Raw genomic sequence first — 16,090 nt, forward strand, 5'->3', positions numbered from 1 at the left:
AAAGGTATATCTGAGTTGGTTATACCCTACCTGCTTCCCCTACTCCCTTCCCACCCCCAGACTGGAAAAGAGTCCCCAAGGTGGGCAGATGGGGCAGAGTCTGAAGTGATAGAGAAAATGATCATCTACAGGTCTGTTCCCAAGAAAAGGCCTGATTTCTTTTTTTTTTTTTTCCTTTTTGTCTTTTTTACTGACCGACCAGTAACGGGATCGCAACCCTCGGTGTTGCGCCCGCACCGCGCTCAGCCAGTGAGCGGGAACCGGTCTCCACATGGGATCCGAACCCTCGGCAGGAGCGCCACCGCACTCCCAAGCAGCGCACTCTCCAGTGCGCCACTGGGCTGGCCCATGGGTATTTTTCTCTTCATTTCAGCCACCCATTATTTATTTATTTATCTATCTATCTATCTATCTATCTATCTATCTATCTATCTATTTATCTATTTAATTAATTTAGTTTTTTTCTGACCGGTAAGGGGATCTTAACCCATGACTTGGTGTTGTCAGCACCACGCTCTCCCAAGTGAGCTAACTGGCCATCCCTATATAGGATCCGAACCCATGGCCTTGGTGCTATCAGCACTACACTCTCCCAAGTGAGCCACGGTTTGGCTCTCAGGTCAGCCACCCTTTAGAGCTCCTTCTCCCAACTCTGCTTGCTCTCTATGTCCCCTTTTCTCCCCCATGTCTATGCTCCCTACCCTCAGCAGAACATAAACATTCTCGGTCAGAGATGGAGGTTGTGTCCTTGCCACCACATGGCAGCATTCTTTGGTCTGAAGCAGAGAAACTGTGTTTTATGCATTTAAAACATTACTTAAAAACAAAGATACATTGTTCTGAGACGGTGTCCATAGGCTTTAATAGATAGCCAAAGGGTTTCATAGCCCAAAATAAATATTACTTCGAAGGGTCATTTCCCCAGACCACTTTAGTTTTTCTCTTCATTGATGTTTTGCCATTCTATAAATACCCCCAACTAAGAGGTATTTATAGAAAACGTTAGGAAGTGCTTTTCAGAATGAGAGCTACACAGTCAGGAGAGAGGCTGTAAGGTGGAGTGGATAAGAGGGTGGTCTTTGGAGCCAGACTGCCTTTTGAATCTTGGCTCTGTCATTTACCAGCTGTGTGATTTTGATTTCTTCAACTTTAAAGTGGGAATGATAAGAGTAACTGTTTCGTGGGGTTGCTGTGAGGATTGTAGAACATTTAGACCAATACCTGAAACATGAGAAAACTGCCTCTCCAAGAGCTCAAGCTCTCTGAAGTGAAGTTACAAGTTTGCCTGGGCGAAGGGAGAGGTGAGTGCTCGGGTGTATTTGGCTTTGGCCACATAACCAGTCCTCAGGCAAGGCAAGCTCACTTGTCTCCTTCATGAGCAGACTCTCCAGTAGGCCACCTTCTCTTCCGTGGACCTCCTCCTCCCTAGGCAGAAGCCAGGAGCATTTGCCTTTGCTTCATTCATATTTCATTCTTTCTGGGCAGGCTAGTTTCCCATCTTCACCCAAACCTTTTTTTTTTTTTTAAAGAGATCTTAACCCTTGACTTGGTGTTGTCAGCATCATGCTCAGCCAGTGAGCTAACTGGTCATTCCTATATAGGATCCGAACCCACGGCCTTGGTGTTATCAGCACCGCACTCTCCTGAGTGAGCCATGGGCCGGCCCCTTCACCCAAACCTTTTACCTTTATGTAGGTAGCTCCTTCCCAGGGTACTCACGACCTTCCTGACACTTGAACCTCATCTCTTCCTTCTTTCTGGAAGCCTTCCTATGATGACCTTTCAGATGACCTTCCTCCAGGGTGCTTTCCTAGGTTGAGGGCCTTAGCCCTCCTCTTCTAGTTCCTTCCTGTTCTGTGAATGAATCCTACCTGTGAGTCTTTGCGTCCCTATCTGTGTCCACCTGTGAGGCTGTCTCTACCTATGTCCTGAATGAGTGTCTTCTCTGCCTAGAAGACATTGTTTTGAGGCTGGCCCTGGATTCTTGATCTCCTTTCTCTTCCTTGGAGAGGTGTTTCCTCATAGGTAGGGGGCAGAAGAACAGGTTCATAAATCTCTCTCTTTCTCTCTTAGGATGCAAGAAGCCAGTGTCTGCCTCAGGGAAGGAGATGGATTGGGCACAGATGGCATGCCACCGATGCCTGGTGTATCTGGGGGATTTGTGTAAGAATCTGCGTCTTTCATTTTCTCTGTTTTTGGCTACAGGACAGGCCCAGGTTGCTTTATTTTTTGGTTCCACCCTTTACATGATTGGAAAGCAGGACAAATAGTTTGGCCTGTGATAACTTTTTCCCTCCAGTCTGCTTGCAGGGATCCCTTCTTTTCACTGCCTTTCCGTGAGTCAGAGAGGATCAGTGAATTCAGGGAAAAGGGGAAAATGTCTTTGAGCTTTGAGAAAGTCAGGATAACTCTTTTTCAGTAATGGGTTAGGAGATTTTAACTTGCTATTGTTCTATTTCTTTGATGGTTTCTTTTATCTTTATCAACTCCTAGCTGAATAGGAACTTCAGCAGGACAGGAATTGAAGTTCAATCTCAGGGAGGATTATTTGCCTGACAAATGTATCTAAGGATGAAAAAGTACTCTCTTGCTTATGGCCCCTGGGTCCCTAGTCCCGATAGAGAGTGGTTTCTCATTAGGTTGCTGTTGTGTGGCTGCTGGGTGTGTTCTCTTTTACTGGCCTGAGGCTCCTTCTGTCCCTACCCCCACCCCCTCCTGGATCCCTCATGGGCAGTGTGTGTAGAGAGAGTCAGCTGTTTCACATTAGACAGTGTCATTAGTAATGTCTTCTCTCTAGAATCAAGCAGTTACTTTCCAGAACCAAATATCAGAGGTCTTTGCAAGTAATTATACATGCTGCAGCTCCCCTTCATTGGGAAAAGACAGTTAAAGAGCCTGTGTACTTTGCAAACACTAAATATTCTTTACATTTTGAACCTACCAGCAAGGAAGAGATAGTTGAACATTTATAGGGTTAGGACTGTGCCAGAGACCCCAGTAACCTGCGCCTTAGGGTGGGTAACAGCTCCTCAGAGTGGACTCTCAGATGTGGAGGGAGTGTTTTCTGAAGCATTGGAATCATTGTGCTTCTCTTCCTCCTTTCTCTCTTACAGCACGATATCAGAATGAATTAGCTGGTGTAGACACCGAACTGCTAGCTGAGAGATTTTACTACCAAGCCCTGTCAGTAGCTCCCCAGATTGGTAAGTTGGCGCCCACTTGGGCCTCCCAACCCAGTCGCATTTTCCACGAGGAAGAAGATATTGTCGAGATAGCAGACAGGTTGTCCTCACTTTCCCAAAGTCCTCCCCACCCTCAGCTCTCTTATACTTCACCTTGGTTATACATTCTTTCCCTTGTAACACACATTCAGAAGGTGGTGGAAGGGGAAAAGAAATGGGAAAGTTTTGGACTAAGAAAGAGGGAGGCAGAAGAAAAGAAAGAGGGAAGATGGCTTCCCTGTCCCTAAGGTCTCTGTAGGAGGAGGAGATCATACTTCAGCTGCCCCCATAGGATATGCATTGAGAGAAGAGAAGAGACTCCATTACAGGGAGAGATGGGGATTTGTGTAGAAAAGAGCACTCAGAAGTGAAAAACTGAGCTGAAATAAAAGAGAGGGCTCCATGGAGTTCCATCAACCTTAGAAGAGCCAGGGTGGAAGAACCCATCAATTCTGATAGCCCCTGGCAAACCTGGCAGGAACAGGCTGATAGGAAGTGAGAAGAGGTCAGTAATCCCCTGGAGGAACAAGGTTAAGCTGTTAATCACCGAACACACCAGTATCACCTGCAGACCCAGCTGTTCTCCCCATCAGTTCTCTGATGCTTAGTTGGTTGGGCCTGATAGCTTTGAATGAATATTGTGGCCTCAGACTATATAAATTCTTTCTCTCCAGGAATGCCCTTCAACCAGCTGGGCACCCTTGCAGGCAGCAAGTACTATAATGTGGAAGCCATGTACTGCTACCTGCGGTGGTGAGTATTTGCCAGCTCTTTCCCCAGCCCTGCTTTCATGTCCATACCATTTCCGCTTTGTTTTCTGTTGTCCCTTCCTTCCCTCTCCAACTCCTGGCTGAGATAAATAGGGGAATGCCAAGATTGAGGGGTCCCTCCACTCAGTGAGACCCTTGACACAGTCCTGCAGCTTTTCACATAGCCACATGGATTTGTAGGCACTTGGGCAGCTAAAATAGCTATCTACTATCTTATGCAAAATACAGGGTTGCTGTCATCCTGAAGAAGGAGATAAATTTGATGTGATTGATAAAATGTTACCAAAGTGACCTCTGACAAGAACCTTAGAATTCTAGAGCTTCAGTGTCTTAATGTGATGACACAATATGGAGAGACAAGCTTAGCAGCAGAATGGGTCACTGCTCTGCTGAGTCTGATGCTAGCTCTTAGAACAAAAAATTTTTCAGGGCACCCAAAGTTGATTAAGCTTAGGGTACTGAGTCACCTAACCGACTGTATGTGAGGTTGATAGATAAACCAAAATGCCATTGATTAAGTTGTAGTGAGAAATAAACTGCCAGGAAAACTGGAAAACTTACTGTTGACATCTAATCAGGGCTAAAGTCTCCTCAAGCCAAATCATTCTCAGGAGAGATTATGTAGTGAGTAGGGCTTCAAACAGAGGGAATAGGGTGGTCTTCATAGTTTAAAGATGGTCACGTACTAAAGTGTATTCAAATAGTAGTCAAAGGGCCAAGCCCGTGGCGCACTCGGGAGAGTGCGGCCCTAGAAGCGCAGCAGCGCTCCCGCCGTGGGTTCAGATCCTATATAGGGATGGCCAGTGCGCTCACTGGCTGAGCGTGGTGCAGCCGGTCTCAAAAAAGACAAACAAACAAACAAACAAAAACAAATAGTAGTCAAAGACTAAAGTATAAAGTAGTAAAATACTTAAATCTACCTTATGATTCCATTTGCTATGATCCTTGGTGTTCACCTGGTCAAGGAAACCTATTCCCTATATCAACAACGTGTTAACTCTTAGGATGCCTCTTCTCTTTTTCTAGATCAGCGCAAGCCGGCCTCCTATACCACTACACTCGCATTCTTTTTTTTTTTTTTTTTTTTGGTCTTTTGTCTTTTTTCCGTGTCCGGCAACGGATCGCAACCCTCAGTGTTGCCCCCGTACCGGACCGGGGACCGGCAACGGGATCGCAAGCCTTGGCGTTGCTCCCGCGCCTCGCTCAGCCAGTGAGCGGGAGCCGGTCTGTATGTGGGATCCGAACCCTCGGACGGGAGCGCCGCTGCGCTTCCCAAGCGGCGCACTATCCAGTGCGCCACCGGGCCGGCCCAACACACTCGCATTCTTAAATATGATTATTGGGTTTATAACCTTTCTCTGCATCTTTCCCATTCCTCGAATGCCTTCCAGATCTCTTACTTGTCCTGGGTTCCTCATCACACTCATAAGCATGATTTAGGGTGGGTCACTTCCAAAAGAGCCAAGCATATCCAAGTTTGGGAGGTGCCCACTAAGGGCCTGTTATTCTTTTTTTTTTTTTTTCCCCTTTAAAGATGACCGGTAAGGGGATCTTTACCCTTGACTTGGTGTTGTCAGCACCACGCTCACCCAGTGAGCAACTGGCCATCCCTATATGGGATCCGAACCCGTGGCCTTGGTGTTATCAGCACCGCACTCTCCCGAGTGAGCCATGGGCCAGCCCCTAAGGGCCTGTTATTCTAAAACTGTTCTATCTTGTGGTTTGTGGGTTAGGCATGTGGGCAGGGCTCAGCTGGGCAATTCTCCTAGTGACATTGTCTAGGGTCAGTCATTGGTATTCAGCAGATCTGGAGATCTAATACATCTGGAGCATTGGCTCATATGAGCACCTCTGTGTGGTGTCTTCCTCGGGGCAGGCGGATTTCTTATGTAATGGCTCAAAACTCCAACAGTGAACAATGACCCTAAGAGACTTGGAAGTAGCATGTACCAGTTTCTTAACGTTTGTCCCTGGAAACTGGCAGAGTCACTTCTACAATACTCTTGGGCAGAGAAGTTGCATAACCTTTCCTCCCCCACTACAGAGATGTAGACCCTACTTCACAATGGAAGGAGTATCAAAGAATTCGTGGCCTTTTTTTTTTTTTTTTTTTTTTTTCTAGTGTAGGGATTGAACCCTGGACCCTCGTGTTACCAGCACAGCTCTGTAACCAGCTGAGCTAACCAGCCAGCTTGTGGCTATTTTTAATTCACCACAAACATGTATTTCTTCTTTTTTATACCTCACTTTTTATAATTAAAAAGTGTTTAATAAACAAGACATGAAAGACACAGTGTCACAGAGTGTTAAGGTCATCGGTTTTGCAGTGAAATGGACCTGGGTTGGAGACTCAGCTCTACCATGTATCAGCTGTGTGATCTTGGCCCATATACTTGTGCTCTCAGGCTCCATTTCCTCATTTGTAAGTGTGGGTAATATTAGGGTGCAGTGGCTGGCACAGTGGGTGCTCAGTACGTATTTGTGTTTGAGTGTTGGGAGGATTAACTGAAATGGTGTATGTAAATGTCGTGCACATAGTAAATGCTTGTTAATTTCTACCTATTGTAAGGTGCTCTAAGCTTAAATAAAGGTGAAGAATAATATCTTTCAGAGATGGTAGCTAAGTTAAATTTGTAACAGAGAATAGGATTAATTGTCCCCTTTCTAGATATGGAGGAGAGTAAGGCATCATCTTTGCTGTGGTTAATCTGGAAGTTGTGTGTGGTGTGTGTATTTTATACAGGAGTCTTTTACCCTGAGTATGTACATGAAAGGTGAGGCTGGGGCCGCCTATATTTACTAGTAACATTGTTCCCTAAAGTCCCAGCAGAGCGATATCTGCCCCCTCTTCCTCTCCCCTTGCCAAGACTCAGTAGCTCACCTCTGTATCTCCTTCAGCATCCAGTCGGAAGTGTCCTTTGAGGGGGCCTACGGGAACCTCAAGCGGCTGTATGACAAAGCAGCCAAAATGTACCACCAGCTGAAGAAGTGTGAGACTCGGAAACTCTCTCCCGGCAAACAGCGGTGAGTGGGGCCTGCGGGCAAGAGGGGGCTCTTTCTGCAGTTGGTACAGTAGGACCATAGGGACTCTGGAGCTGTTCAACATTTCCTTCTCATTTCAGATGTAAAGACATTAAGAGGTTGTTGGTGAACTTTATGTACCTGCAAAGCCTCCTGCAGCCCAAAAGCAGGTGAGTAGAAAAGAATATGAGCAAGAGCTGTGTCCTGTTATCCCTAACCATGGTGGCTCCCTTACAGAGTGGGACTCGAAAGGAGTGGACTGTTGAATTTCCCTCAGTTGGAAATTCTCTAGCCAGTTAGTCTTTTCTTGGCAACCCTCGCTCAAGGGTTGTAAGCCCATCCTCCTGGCAGCCCACCCTCTAGCATAAAATGGGTGCCTGATAGATGTTGAAGGAGTGACTGAATAATAACACACCCACATCCCTTCCCATGTTCTCTTGTCTGATTTGGAGATCAGTCCAGCACTGCCCTCCCCTTGCTGCTCTCTCTGAAATCTCCCCCATAGGATCCCTTAGTCTTTTCTCTGACTCTCATATTCCCAACTCTTTGCCTGTCCCAGCCTCCATTACTGACCTCTCCTATTACTCCTGCCCTTCCATAGCTCCGTGGACTCAGAGCTGACCTCACTTTGCCAGTCAGTCCTGGAGGACTTCAACCTCTGTCTCTTCTACCTGCCCTCCTCACCCAACCTCAGCCTGGCCAGTGAGGATGAAGAGGAATATGAGAGTGGATATGCTTTCCTCCCGGACCTTCTCATCTTTCAAATGGTCATCATTTGCCTTATGGGTGTGCACAGCTTGAAGAGAGCAGGTAACCTTCCCCATGTTTTTTTTTTTTTTCTCCCCCACTGGCTTCTGGATCCTCACTACCCTTTTCTGCTGCTCCTTAATCATAAATTTCCTTCCACAAGCAGCACCTTCACTACCTGTGTCACTGCTTGGCTGTGGTAGAGTAAGGACCAAGGAATCCTATCCTAAAGGAGCTCCTAGGGAATGAGCAAAGGCAGCAGCCTGTTCCCTTCCCTCTTCCTCATCTCCCTCCCACAAACACGCACACCCTTGGCCAGGACCTAGACAGAGACAAAGGTCAGGATACTTAGCTGATGATCCAGGCAGAATTCAGACCTTGCTATCAGGGGCACTTACGCAGTTCTGGAAACCTTTCTGGCAAAGGTGTGCATACAGCAAAATTGGAAGGAAGGGAAGGAGGGCAGGGCACGATGTGAAGGCACTTAGGGTGTGTTGAGGAGCCTCAAAGCCAGTGAGAATGAGATAGGACAAGAGAATATGCTTACATGAGGGAGCACAGGGTGAGCTGGAACCTTCTAGATTATAGGAGAGATAATAGTGCAGAGATTCTGGGATATCTTTTTTGACTTAGAAGAACCTTTGAAGGGTAGTTGGATCCTTGGAAGAGGTGAGAAAGGGTTGGAATTGATGGTGCCTCCTCCTTGTCAGGGCCCTGGGCCCCTAATGCCTGGCTTCCCTGGCTTCAGGATCCAAGCAGTACAGTGCAGCCATTGCCTTCACCCTGGCCCTCTTCTCCCACCTCGTCAATCATGTCAACATACGGCTGCAGGCTGAGCTGGAAGAGGGCGAGAACCCCGTCCCAGCCTTCCAGAGCGATGGCACAGGTGGGAGACGGGGAGGTTGTGACTGTGGTAAGGTTGGCGTGGGGCATGGGGAACAAAAAGGGGGCCACAGACTGAGGGGGGAGATGGCATTGGAGAGCACATTCCAGCTTTCAGGCTCTAGGCTCCACCTGACCATCATCTTTCCACAGATGAACCAGACTCCAAGGAACCACTGGAGAAAGAGGAGGAACCAGATCCCGAGCCATCTCCTGCAGCACCCCAAGCTGGGGAGGGCAGAAAGAGCCGTAAGTTCTCCCGCTTGTCCTGTCTCCGCCGCCGCCGCCACCCACCCAAAGCTGGTGATGACAGTGACCTGAGTGAAGGCTTTGAATCGGACTCAAGCCATGACTCGGCCCAGGCCAGCGAGGGCTCAGACAGTGGCTCCGACAAGAGTCTTGAAGGTGGGGGAACGGCCTTTGATGCCGAGACAGACTCAGAAATGAATAGCCAGGAGTCTCGATCAGACTTGGAAGATATGGAGGATGAGGAGGGCACACGGTCCCCAGCCCTGGAGTCCCCTCGGGCCAGATCAGAGGCTCCCGATTCCCTCAATGGTCCGCTGGGCCCCAGTGAGGCTAGCATTGCCAGCAATCTCCAAGCCATGTCCACCCAGATGTTCCAGACCAAGCGCTGCTTCCGACTGGCCCCAACCTTCAGCAACCTGCTCCTCCAGCCCACCACCAAACCTCACACCTTGGGCAGCCACAACCCCTGTGTCAATGGAAATGTGGACAAGTCCTCAGAGCCAGGTATTTGGACCTTTCTTTGTCATCTTCTGGTGCAAACCTCCATGCCATAGGCACTCACCTGCGAGAGGCCACTTTCCTCTCTGTGAGCAACCTCTCATTTCCACCCTTGCTACTTTACCTTTGGCCTTCTGCCAGTGTGTAGCCCATGAGCTTTTCCTGAGGATCACTTGCTGACAACACCAAGTCAAGGATTAAGATCCCCTTACTGGTCATCTTAAAAAAAAAAAAGAAAGAAAGAACCTTGCTTGCTCCCATTCCCAGCTCCTGACCCATTTCTTGGTCTTACTCCTCTCTTGCACTGCCCTGCCCTGAGTAGGGTTTGGGGCTTTCCTCTCCACATGACACTTGCAGCAACAGCGTCTTCCCCTCATGCCATCCCAGGTCCCTCCAGGGCTCCTGGAACCTAGAAAAACTGGCACCCTCCAGGGCAGGTGAATTACAGTGAGACTTCTCTCCTGAGGATCTTCCCTGCAAAGGGAATACCCGTTGAGTAGCAGCAAACATTCATTGAGCTTACTATATGCCAAACATTAGGCTGAACTGTTCTAGCGTGTTGTCTTATGTAATTTTCATAGCAATCCTGTGGTAGAACAGTTGTCATCCCTACTCTAAATACTGTCTTTTACCTCCAAACTTTTGTACATGGTGCACCATCTGTTTGGAACATCCTTTTCTTCCCTTGCCCTGAGACTGTCACTTAGCTAATTCTTAATTGTCCCATTAGTTGTCCCCTCAATTTTAGCTGAAAAGTCACTTGTTGTGGGACTCTTTCAAGGCCAGGTTATAGGTTAGATTTGCTTCCTGTGGGCTCCTATAGCCATCTACACCTCTATAGCTGCCAGCCCTTTCCTACTGTGGTGAGATTCTCTGTTGATTTGCCTGTCTCCCCAACTAGACTGTGAACTTCTTGAGGGCAGGACAGTATATGTCTTGTCTGTTACTGTGTCCCTGGTACCTAACACAGTACCAGGCACATGAATGGGACTTAGAAAATGTTGAATGGCTGAATGAATGAAAGAAATTAGGAAATTGATGCTCAGAGAGGTGAAGTGACCTGCCCAGTGTTCTGACTTAACAAAGCGAGAGATCTAGGAGCTGAAAGTAGTTCTTTTAACTCTATATCCCTTCCTTTTCTCCCTCCTTTACAGCTCCCTTCTGACTGTCTACCCTGCTTTCCAGCACAGAGTAGGCTCTTCATAAATATTAGCATGAGTCTGAAATAATCATATTTAAAAGGCACCACGCTCTTGGTTTAAAAGCAACCAGTTAGTGGCCTGGAAAAATTGGACAGGGGTCTGTAAATTCCCTACCACTTTCATATCAAAATTCTCCTGATGAATTCAGGAGGGGTGGGGGCATGCTCCCCCTACACAACTGAGGCCTGTTGCCAAGTGCCTGTTAGTTGTTCATCCCAGTTCTCTCTCCTCCACTCACCCACCCCCAGTCTCTGAAGACGGCTCTGAGTCGGAGGGGAGTGAGTCTAGTGGGCGCTCCTGTCGGAATGAGCGCAGTATCCAGGAGAAGCTGCAGGTCCTGATGGCTGAAGGCTTGCTTCCTGCTGTGAAAGTCTTCCTGGACTGGCTGCGGACCAACCCGGACCTCATCATCGTGTGCGCACAGGTATGTTACTCCATCGCACTGCCCTTGTCAGGTCCCAGGGTGCTGAGGAAGGGATAAACCAGCATGGGGCCTGGGATCCCCTCGGATGGTCTGACCAAGACAGGCAGTATTGCTGAGTACCTATCTGTTCTGGGCTTTTATGTGTTTTACAGGGAAGGATTAGGCATGACCTTTGCCCTCAAGGTCCTGCTCACCTGTCCTGCTATGGACCCTCTTCCCTGTGGGTCTCTGCCTTCCCTAAGTGAAACAGTTTAAGTCCGGGCCAGGCACACCCTTAGGAGTGTGCTTATGTCTGAAGACAACTCGTTCCTTAGTCATTAGTCATTGAGGGAGATGTGGTGAAGATGGAGATGCTGGGCCACATCCCTGGAGAGGTGTTGCAGTACAGGCACATGGAGGGCTGAAAGAAAAGGTTTCTGCTAGACATGGAGAAGCCACCTTCTCCAAAATTGTACCTTTTTCCACTGCCAAGATCTAGAAAGTCCTTCCTGTGGTCTCACTACCTTCTCATTTCTTAAAGCATTCATCTGGTGAAGAATTTCAGCAGGGCTCCATAGTCCCCGTTCTTCATTCCTTATGGACCAGCCCCCCATTTTCCATATCCATCGTGAGCCCCATGGCCTCTTTTGTTAGTTTTTCTGTTAAACCCTTCTAGGCTTCTGAACATAGCCCCAGATCCCCCAAGTACAGTGCTTTTCTTGCCCGCTACCATTCTCCACCACTGTTCCTGGCTGGAGGTCTCCTCTTCCATTTCTCTCCCAGAGCTCTCAGAGTTTGTGGAACCGCCTGTCTGTGTTGCTGAATCTGTTGCCAGCTGCTGGCGAGCTCCAGGAGTCTGGTGAGTGGGTCCCTGGCACTACCCTCTCTTCCCCTCTCCTTCTTTGTCCCCACTAAGCCCATCCCTCTCCTGCTAACCCGGCCCTTGGGGTAAGGAGGTTAATGGTATTCACTGCCCAGCTTCCCTAGCACACAGCAGTCATTGTGTGGTCTAGGCCTCTCCAGTTTCTCACTCCAACACTGCCCCAGTGTGGGCAGGTGACCTGCTCTGTGAGGGAGTGTGCTCCCTGGGGAAGGCAGTAGGCTGGGCAAGAGCAGAATGAGAGAAGCCTGGAAGCCAGGCCCACTTGCTGCTGTCACACTGATGCCTGTGATCATTGAGAACTGACTTTGACCTCCAGAGCCTGTCCATCTGGCTCATCCTTTCCTACCACCTTCCAGCTGAACATGTAGAGAATGCCACCTGTTCCTACCTCTTGAAACTCACCAAGGCCTGACTGTTCATTCCTCCAGAGCCCCTCCTCTCATTTCTCTACTAGTATGATTATCCCTTCCGTCAGAGAGCTTTCTCGATCTGAGCTGTCCTTGTTCTTCCATCTCCCTGCTCTGCTCCTCTGACTCTTCCAGCTCTGGCTCCTAGAGCTCTGCCTGACTGGCCCTTGTGTGTCTGTCTCTCTTTCCTTCCCTCCCTCCATCTCTCCCCACCTTCTGTCTTAGAAGTATGTCCTGTCTCATCAGCCTGTCATTCCCAAAGGGAGTGGCTATGTTTCTCTGACTGGGAGCTCCCACGGGACAGGTGGTCTGATATGCCCTCTTTCTGTCCAGGCCTCGCGCTGTGTCCTGAGGTCCAGGATCTTCTTGAAAGTTGTGAACTGCCAGACCTCCCCTCTAGTTTGCTGCTCCCAGAAGACATGGCACTTCGGAACCTGCCCCCCCTCCGGGCTGCCCACAGACGCTTTAACTTTGACACAGATCGGCTTCTGCTCAGCACCTTAGAGGAGGTGATGACATAATTTCTCATGCCTCAAGCTCTGTTTGCTATTCATACACAACAGCAAAGCATGTGCTCAGGGCTGGGGGTGGGTGGGTGAGGACACCCCTTCCCATCCATACGGGGAGAGGGTCCTTGGATCTCCAGGCTGTGCATCTTTATTCAGTGAGCCAGTCTGGCTTTCTTTCCTTGCCATGGCAGCATGGCCTTCCAAAAGTCTGTTGGTAGTTTCTGCTGTTATAGAACAACCCCCTTCCCCTTCCCCTTTCTCCACCTTCTATAGAGGCAGAACAAATTAATTTTTAGGACTTCGAAATCTTTATCAGTCTATTTTCTTTCTTTCTTTCTTTCTTTCTTTTTTTTTTTTAAGATGACCAGTAAGGGGATCTTAATCCTTGACTTGGTGTTGTCAGCACCACGCTCTCCCAAGGGAGCCACGGGCCATCCCTATATAGGGATCCCATGGCCTTGGTGTTATCAGCACCACACTCTCCCGAGTGAGCCACGGGCCAGCCCTTGTCAGTCTCTTTTCTTTTTTTTTTTTTTTTCCCTTTTTGTCTTTTTTACTGACCGGTAACGGGATCGCAACCCTCAGTGTCGCGCCCGTACCGGGGACCGGCAACGGGATCGCAACCCTCTGTGTTGCGTCTGCACTGCACTCAGCCAGTGAGCGGGAACCGGTCTCTACATGGGATCCGAACCCTCGGCGGGAGCGCTGCCGCGCTCCCAAGCAGCGCACTCTCCAATGCGCCACCAGGCCGGCCCTTCAGTCTCTTTTCTAACTCTGGGCCAAGCTTTCTCTGAGCAGAACATCAAACAATTGTAGAAAGTTAGAGCTGGAAGGGAACATGCTACCCAGTCAGTTCAGCAACTATTACCCCTGAATGTGTCACCATTTGGGCCACCGGGGGGGCAGCAGAGGGAAGCCAAGCAGACAATCCTCCCCAGCCTCTGCCCCCGCCCCAGCTGCTCCCTCCCTTTCCAAGCAGGGCAGCTTGGCTGTAGTCTGTTTTAAATTTTAGGGTTCTAGATAAGGTTTTTATTTGAGGGAGAAGAAGGGTTTTAATGACCAAAAAAGTAAGTTGGAAAAGGTTGATCTAGTCCAGTCCCCTTGTTTTACACATGAGGAGCTAAGCACCGGGAGAAGAGTGTTGGCATTAGAACCCAGGTCTCTTCACTCCCAGCCTGGTGCCCTCTTTCTTCTCAGCTGAGCTGTGGTTCTCTGATCCTCGTAGGAGTCTCTTTACTCTACTTGCTTACTCCTTTCCTGGGAACTAGAGGCTCTGGGCCTTGGCACTCCTCTTTCCCACCCCACAGACCACAAGCCTTTCTAAGGAGCTCTAGTGGCTGAAGTGGCTGGGTCAGCAGGGAGGCAGGAGGTGGGGAGGGAGCCCTGGCCGGCAGGGTGGGCCCAGAGTGGCCACGCTCAGCTGGGCTGGGCTCCTGTGTCTTCTCCCCACAGTCGGTGGTGCGCATCTGCTGTATCCGCAGCTTTGGCCACTTCATTGCCCGCCTGCAAGGTAGCATCCTGCAGTTCAACCCAGAGGTTGGCATCTTCGTCAGCATTGCCCAGTCGGAGCAGGAGAGCCTGCTGCAGCAGGCCCAGGCACAGTTCCGCATGGTAAGTCAGGCCTTCTGCTCCCAGGACTCACTGAGAAACCAGCACAAGAGGCTCTTACACACTGGTGGTCCTCACCTGAACAGCATGGTGATAGGGGTTGGGGAAACCAAGCCTAGGGAGAGGGGAGGCCCACTTTGCCTCCTGAAGGGGATCTGGGAAGTACTGAGGGATGGGACTGATAGAGAGTGAGAGGTGCTTCGAGCAGAGGCAGCATGCCTCAGGACTTGTGTTCAGACTGACTTGGGGTTGAGGGCCATCTCTGTCTGTCACCTCCTGGTCTGTGACTTGAGCGAGACACCTAACCTTGCTAAGCTGGTTTCCTTATCAGTTATGTGGGAATAAATAGAATTAACTTTGTGAAGATGGAATGATAGCATGTATAAGGTACCTTGCACATTGTTTTGTGAAGCTTGTATATGCTCAGCAAATCTTCCTTTACCTTCCTTTCCCTTCCCTTCAAGAGGGATGAAGACTGAGGAATGAAAGGGAGTGGAGCGTTCTTGGTATTGGACATCATCCCATCCCACAGGGGCCCAAAGAGTAGGAAGTGCCCTGTGTTATCTCTTTTCCATTCAATAATTTATTCTACAAATATTTATTGAGAGTCTGTTCTGTGCCAGACATGTCAGTATTCTAAGCACCAGGGTTACAAGAGTGAACAAGACAGTCCTTTCTCTTGTGGGGTACTTTGTGAGCAACGATCTGGTTTCCACAGTGGGGCCTGCACTGCACAGTCCTGGGCCTGTTGTCCACTCCGAGCAGAGTGGCATCAGTACATTTTGGGTGTTAGTGTTTGGCACAGTAAGTACAACCCGCATGTCTCAGCAAGCCTCAGGGTTTCTTCTTCCTTCCAAACCAGTTCCCTCCCCCACGTTCTTCCCTTCCTCCCTACCCCAGGCCAGCAGCTTTCCAGCAGCACCCTCTCTGAGCCCCCATTCCTGCGGACGTTCTGCTTGTTTGCGAAGGGGCACAGGCTCTCCAGAAACTCCCTTCCTTGCTGTCTTAAAAACAAGCACATTTTGTTAAAAACAAACCTTTTGTTTTAAAGCTTTTATTGCTATTCCATAGGGAAAAAGATAGGGGTTACAAAAATAATTATGGGGAAGTTACACAGCTTCAAAAAATGTTAGAGTTTTTGCAGACATTTCCTCTGTAGTTCCTGAAGACTACTCCTGGGGGGCAGGGAGGACCTGCAAGCCCCTCTCATGTGGTGCTGGACACCACAGGCTTTATTACCTGCTGGGGCTGCCTCCTGATCTGCCTCAGTCACAGACATCACCACAAAGGGCTTATCCCCCAACAACGGGAGTATTGTCATCGTCATATTGCCATCTCCTGTCGTTTCTAGAGAGAGCTTTCTATGTGCAATGCCTGGTTTACATATGACATTTCATTTAACCCTTACGGCAGCCCTGTGAGGTGGGTGTTTGCATGCTCGTTTATAGATGAGAAAACGTAGAAAGACAGGAACATTCCCAAGATCACAAAGGTATAGTCAGTGGTAGAGCCAGGACTCTAGAGTTGGATGCCCAAGTTCTTATCCTGGCTGTTCTATGCTGCTTTAGGGACTTAGCTTCTCTGCAGGCCAAGTAGTAGGCACCAGGAGCTGCTGCACCTACTCTCTGGGACTCTACTGTCTGCCTGGGTTATGGACCCTTCTTTTTTTTTTTTTTTTTTTTTTTTGGGC

At 49.0% G+C, this 16,090-nt stretch overlaps 1 protein-coding gene across 1 annotated transcript in view; it reads left to right on the forward strand.

Annotated features, from left to right (window-relative positions):
• The window catches only part of SMG5 (SMG5 nonsense mediated mRNA decay factor), a 28,510-nt gene that overhangs the window by 5,780 nt on the left and 6,640 nt on the right, over positions 1-16,090 (forward strand). The window contains exons 5-16 of the mRNA XM_008570613.1: positions 2,074-2,163; positions 3,114-3,203; positions 3,896-3,974; positions 6,890-7,015; positions 7,114-7,182; positions 7,614-7,822; positions 8,508-8,645; positions 8,795-9,394; positions 10,839-11,014; positions 11,777-11,852; positions 12,617-12,792; positions 14,245-14,403. Coding sequence (XP_008568835.1) covers positions 2,074-2,163; positions 3,114-3,203; positions 3,896-3,974; positions 6,890-7,015; positions 7,114-7,182; positions 7,614-7,822; positions 8,508-8,645; positions 8,795-9,394; positions 10,839-11,014; positions 11,777-11,852; positions 12,617-12,792; positions 14,245-14,403 — 1,988 coding nt within the window. The remainder of the gene's footprint in view (positions 1-2,073; positions 2,164-3,113; positions 3,204-3,895; positions 3,975-6,889; positions 7,016-7,113; positions 7,183-7,613; positions 7,823-8,507; positions 8,646-8,794; positions 9,395-10,838; positions 11,015-11,776; positions 11,853-12,616; positions 12,793-14,244; positions 14,404-16,090) is intronic.

Source organism: Galeopterus variegatus, unplaced genomic scaffold (assembly GCF_000696425.1).
Source record: "Galeopterus variegatus unplaced genomic scaffold, G_variegatus-3.0.2 Scaffold33, whole genome shotgun sequence".
Classification (NCBI taxonomy): Eukaryota; Metazoa; Chordata; class Mammalia; order Dermoptera; family Cynocephalidae; genus Galeopterus; species Galeopterus variegatus.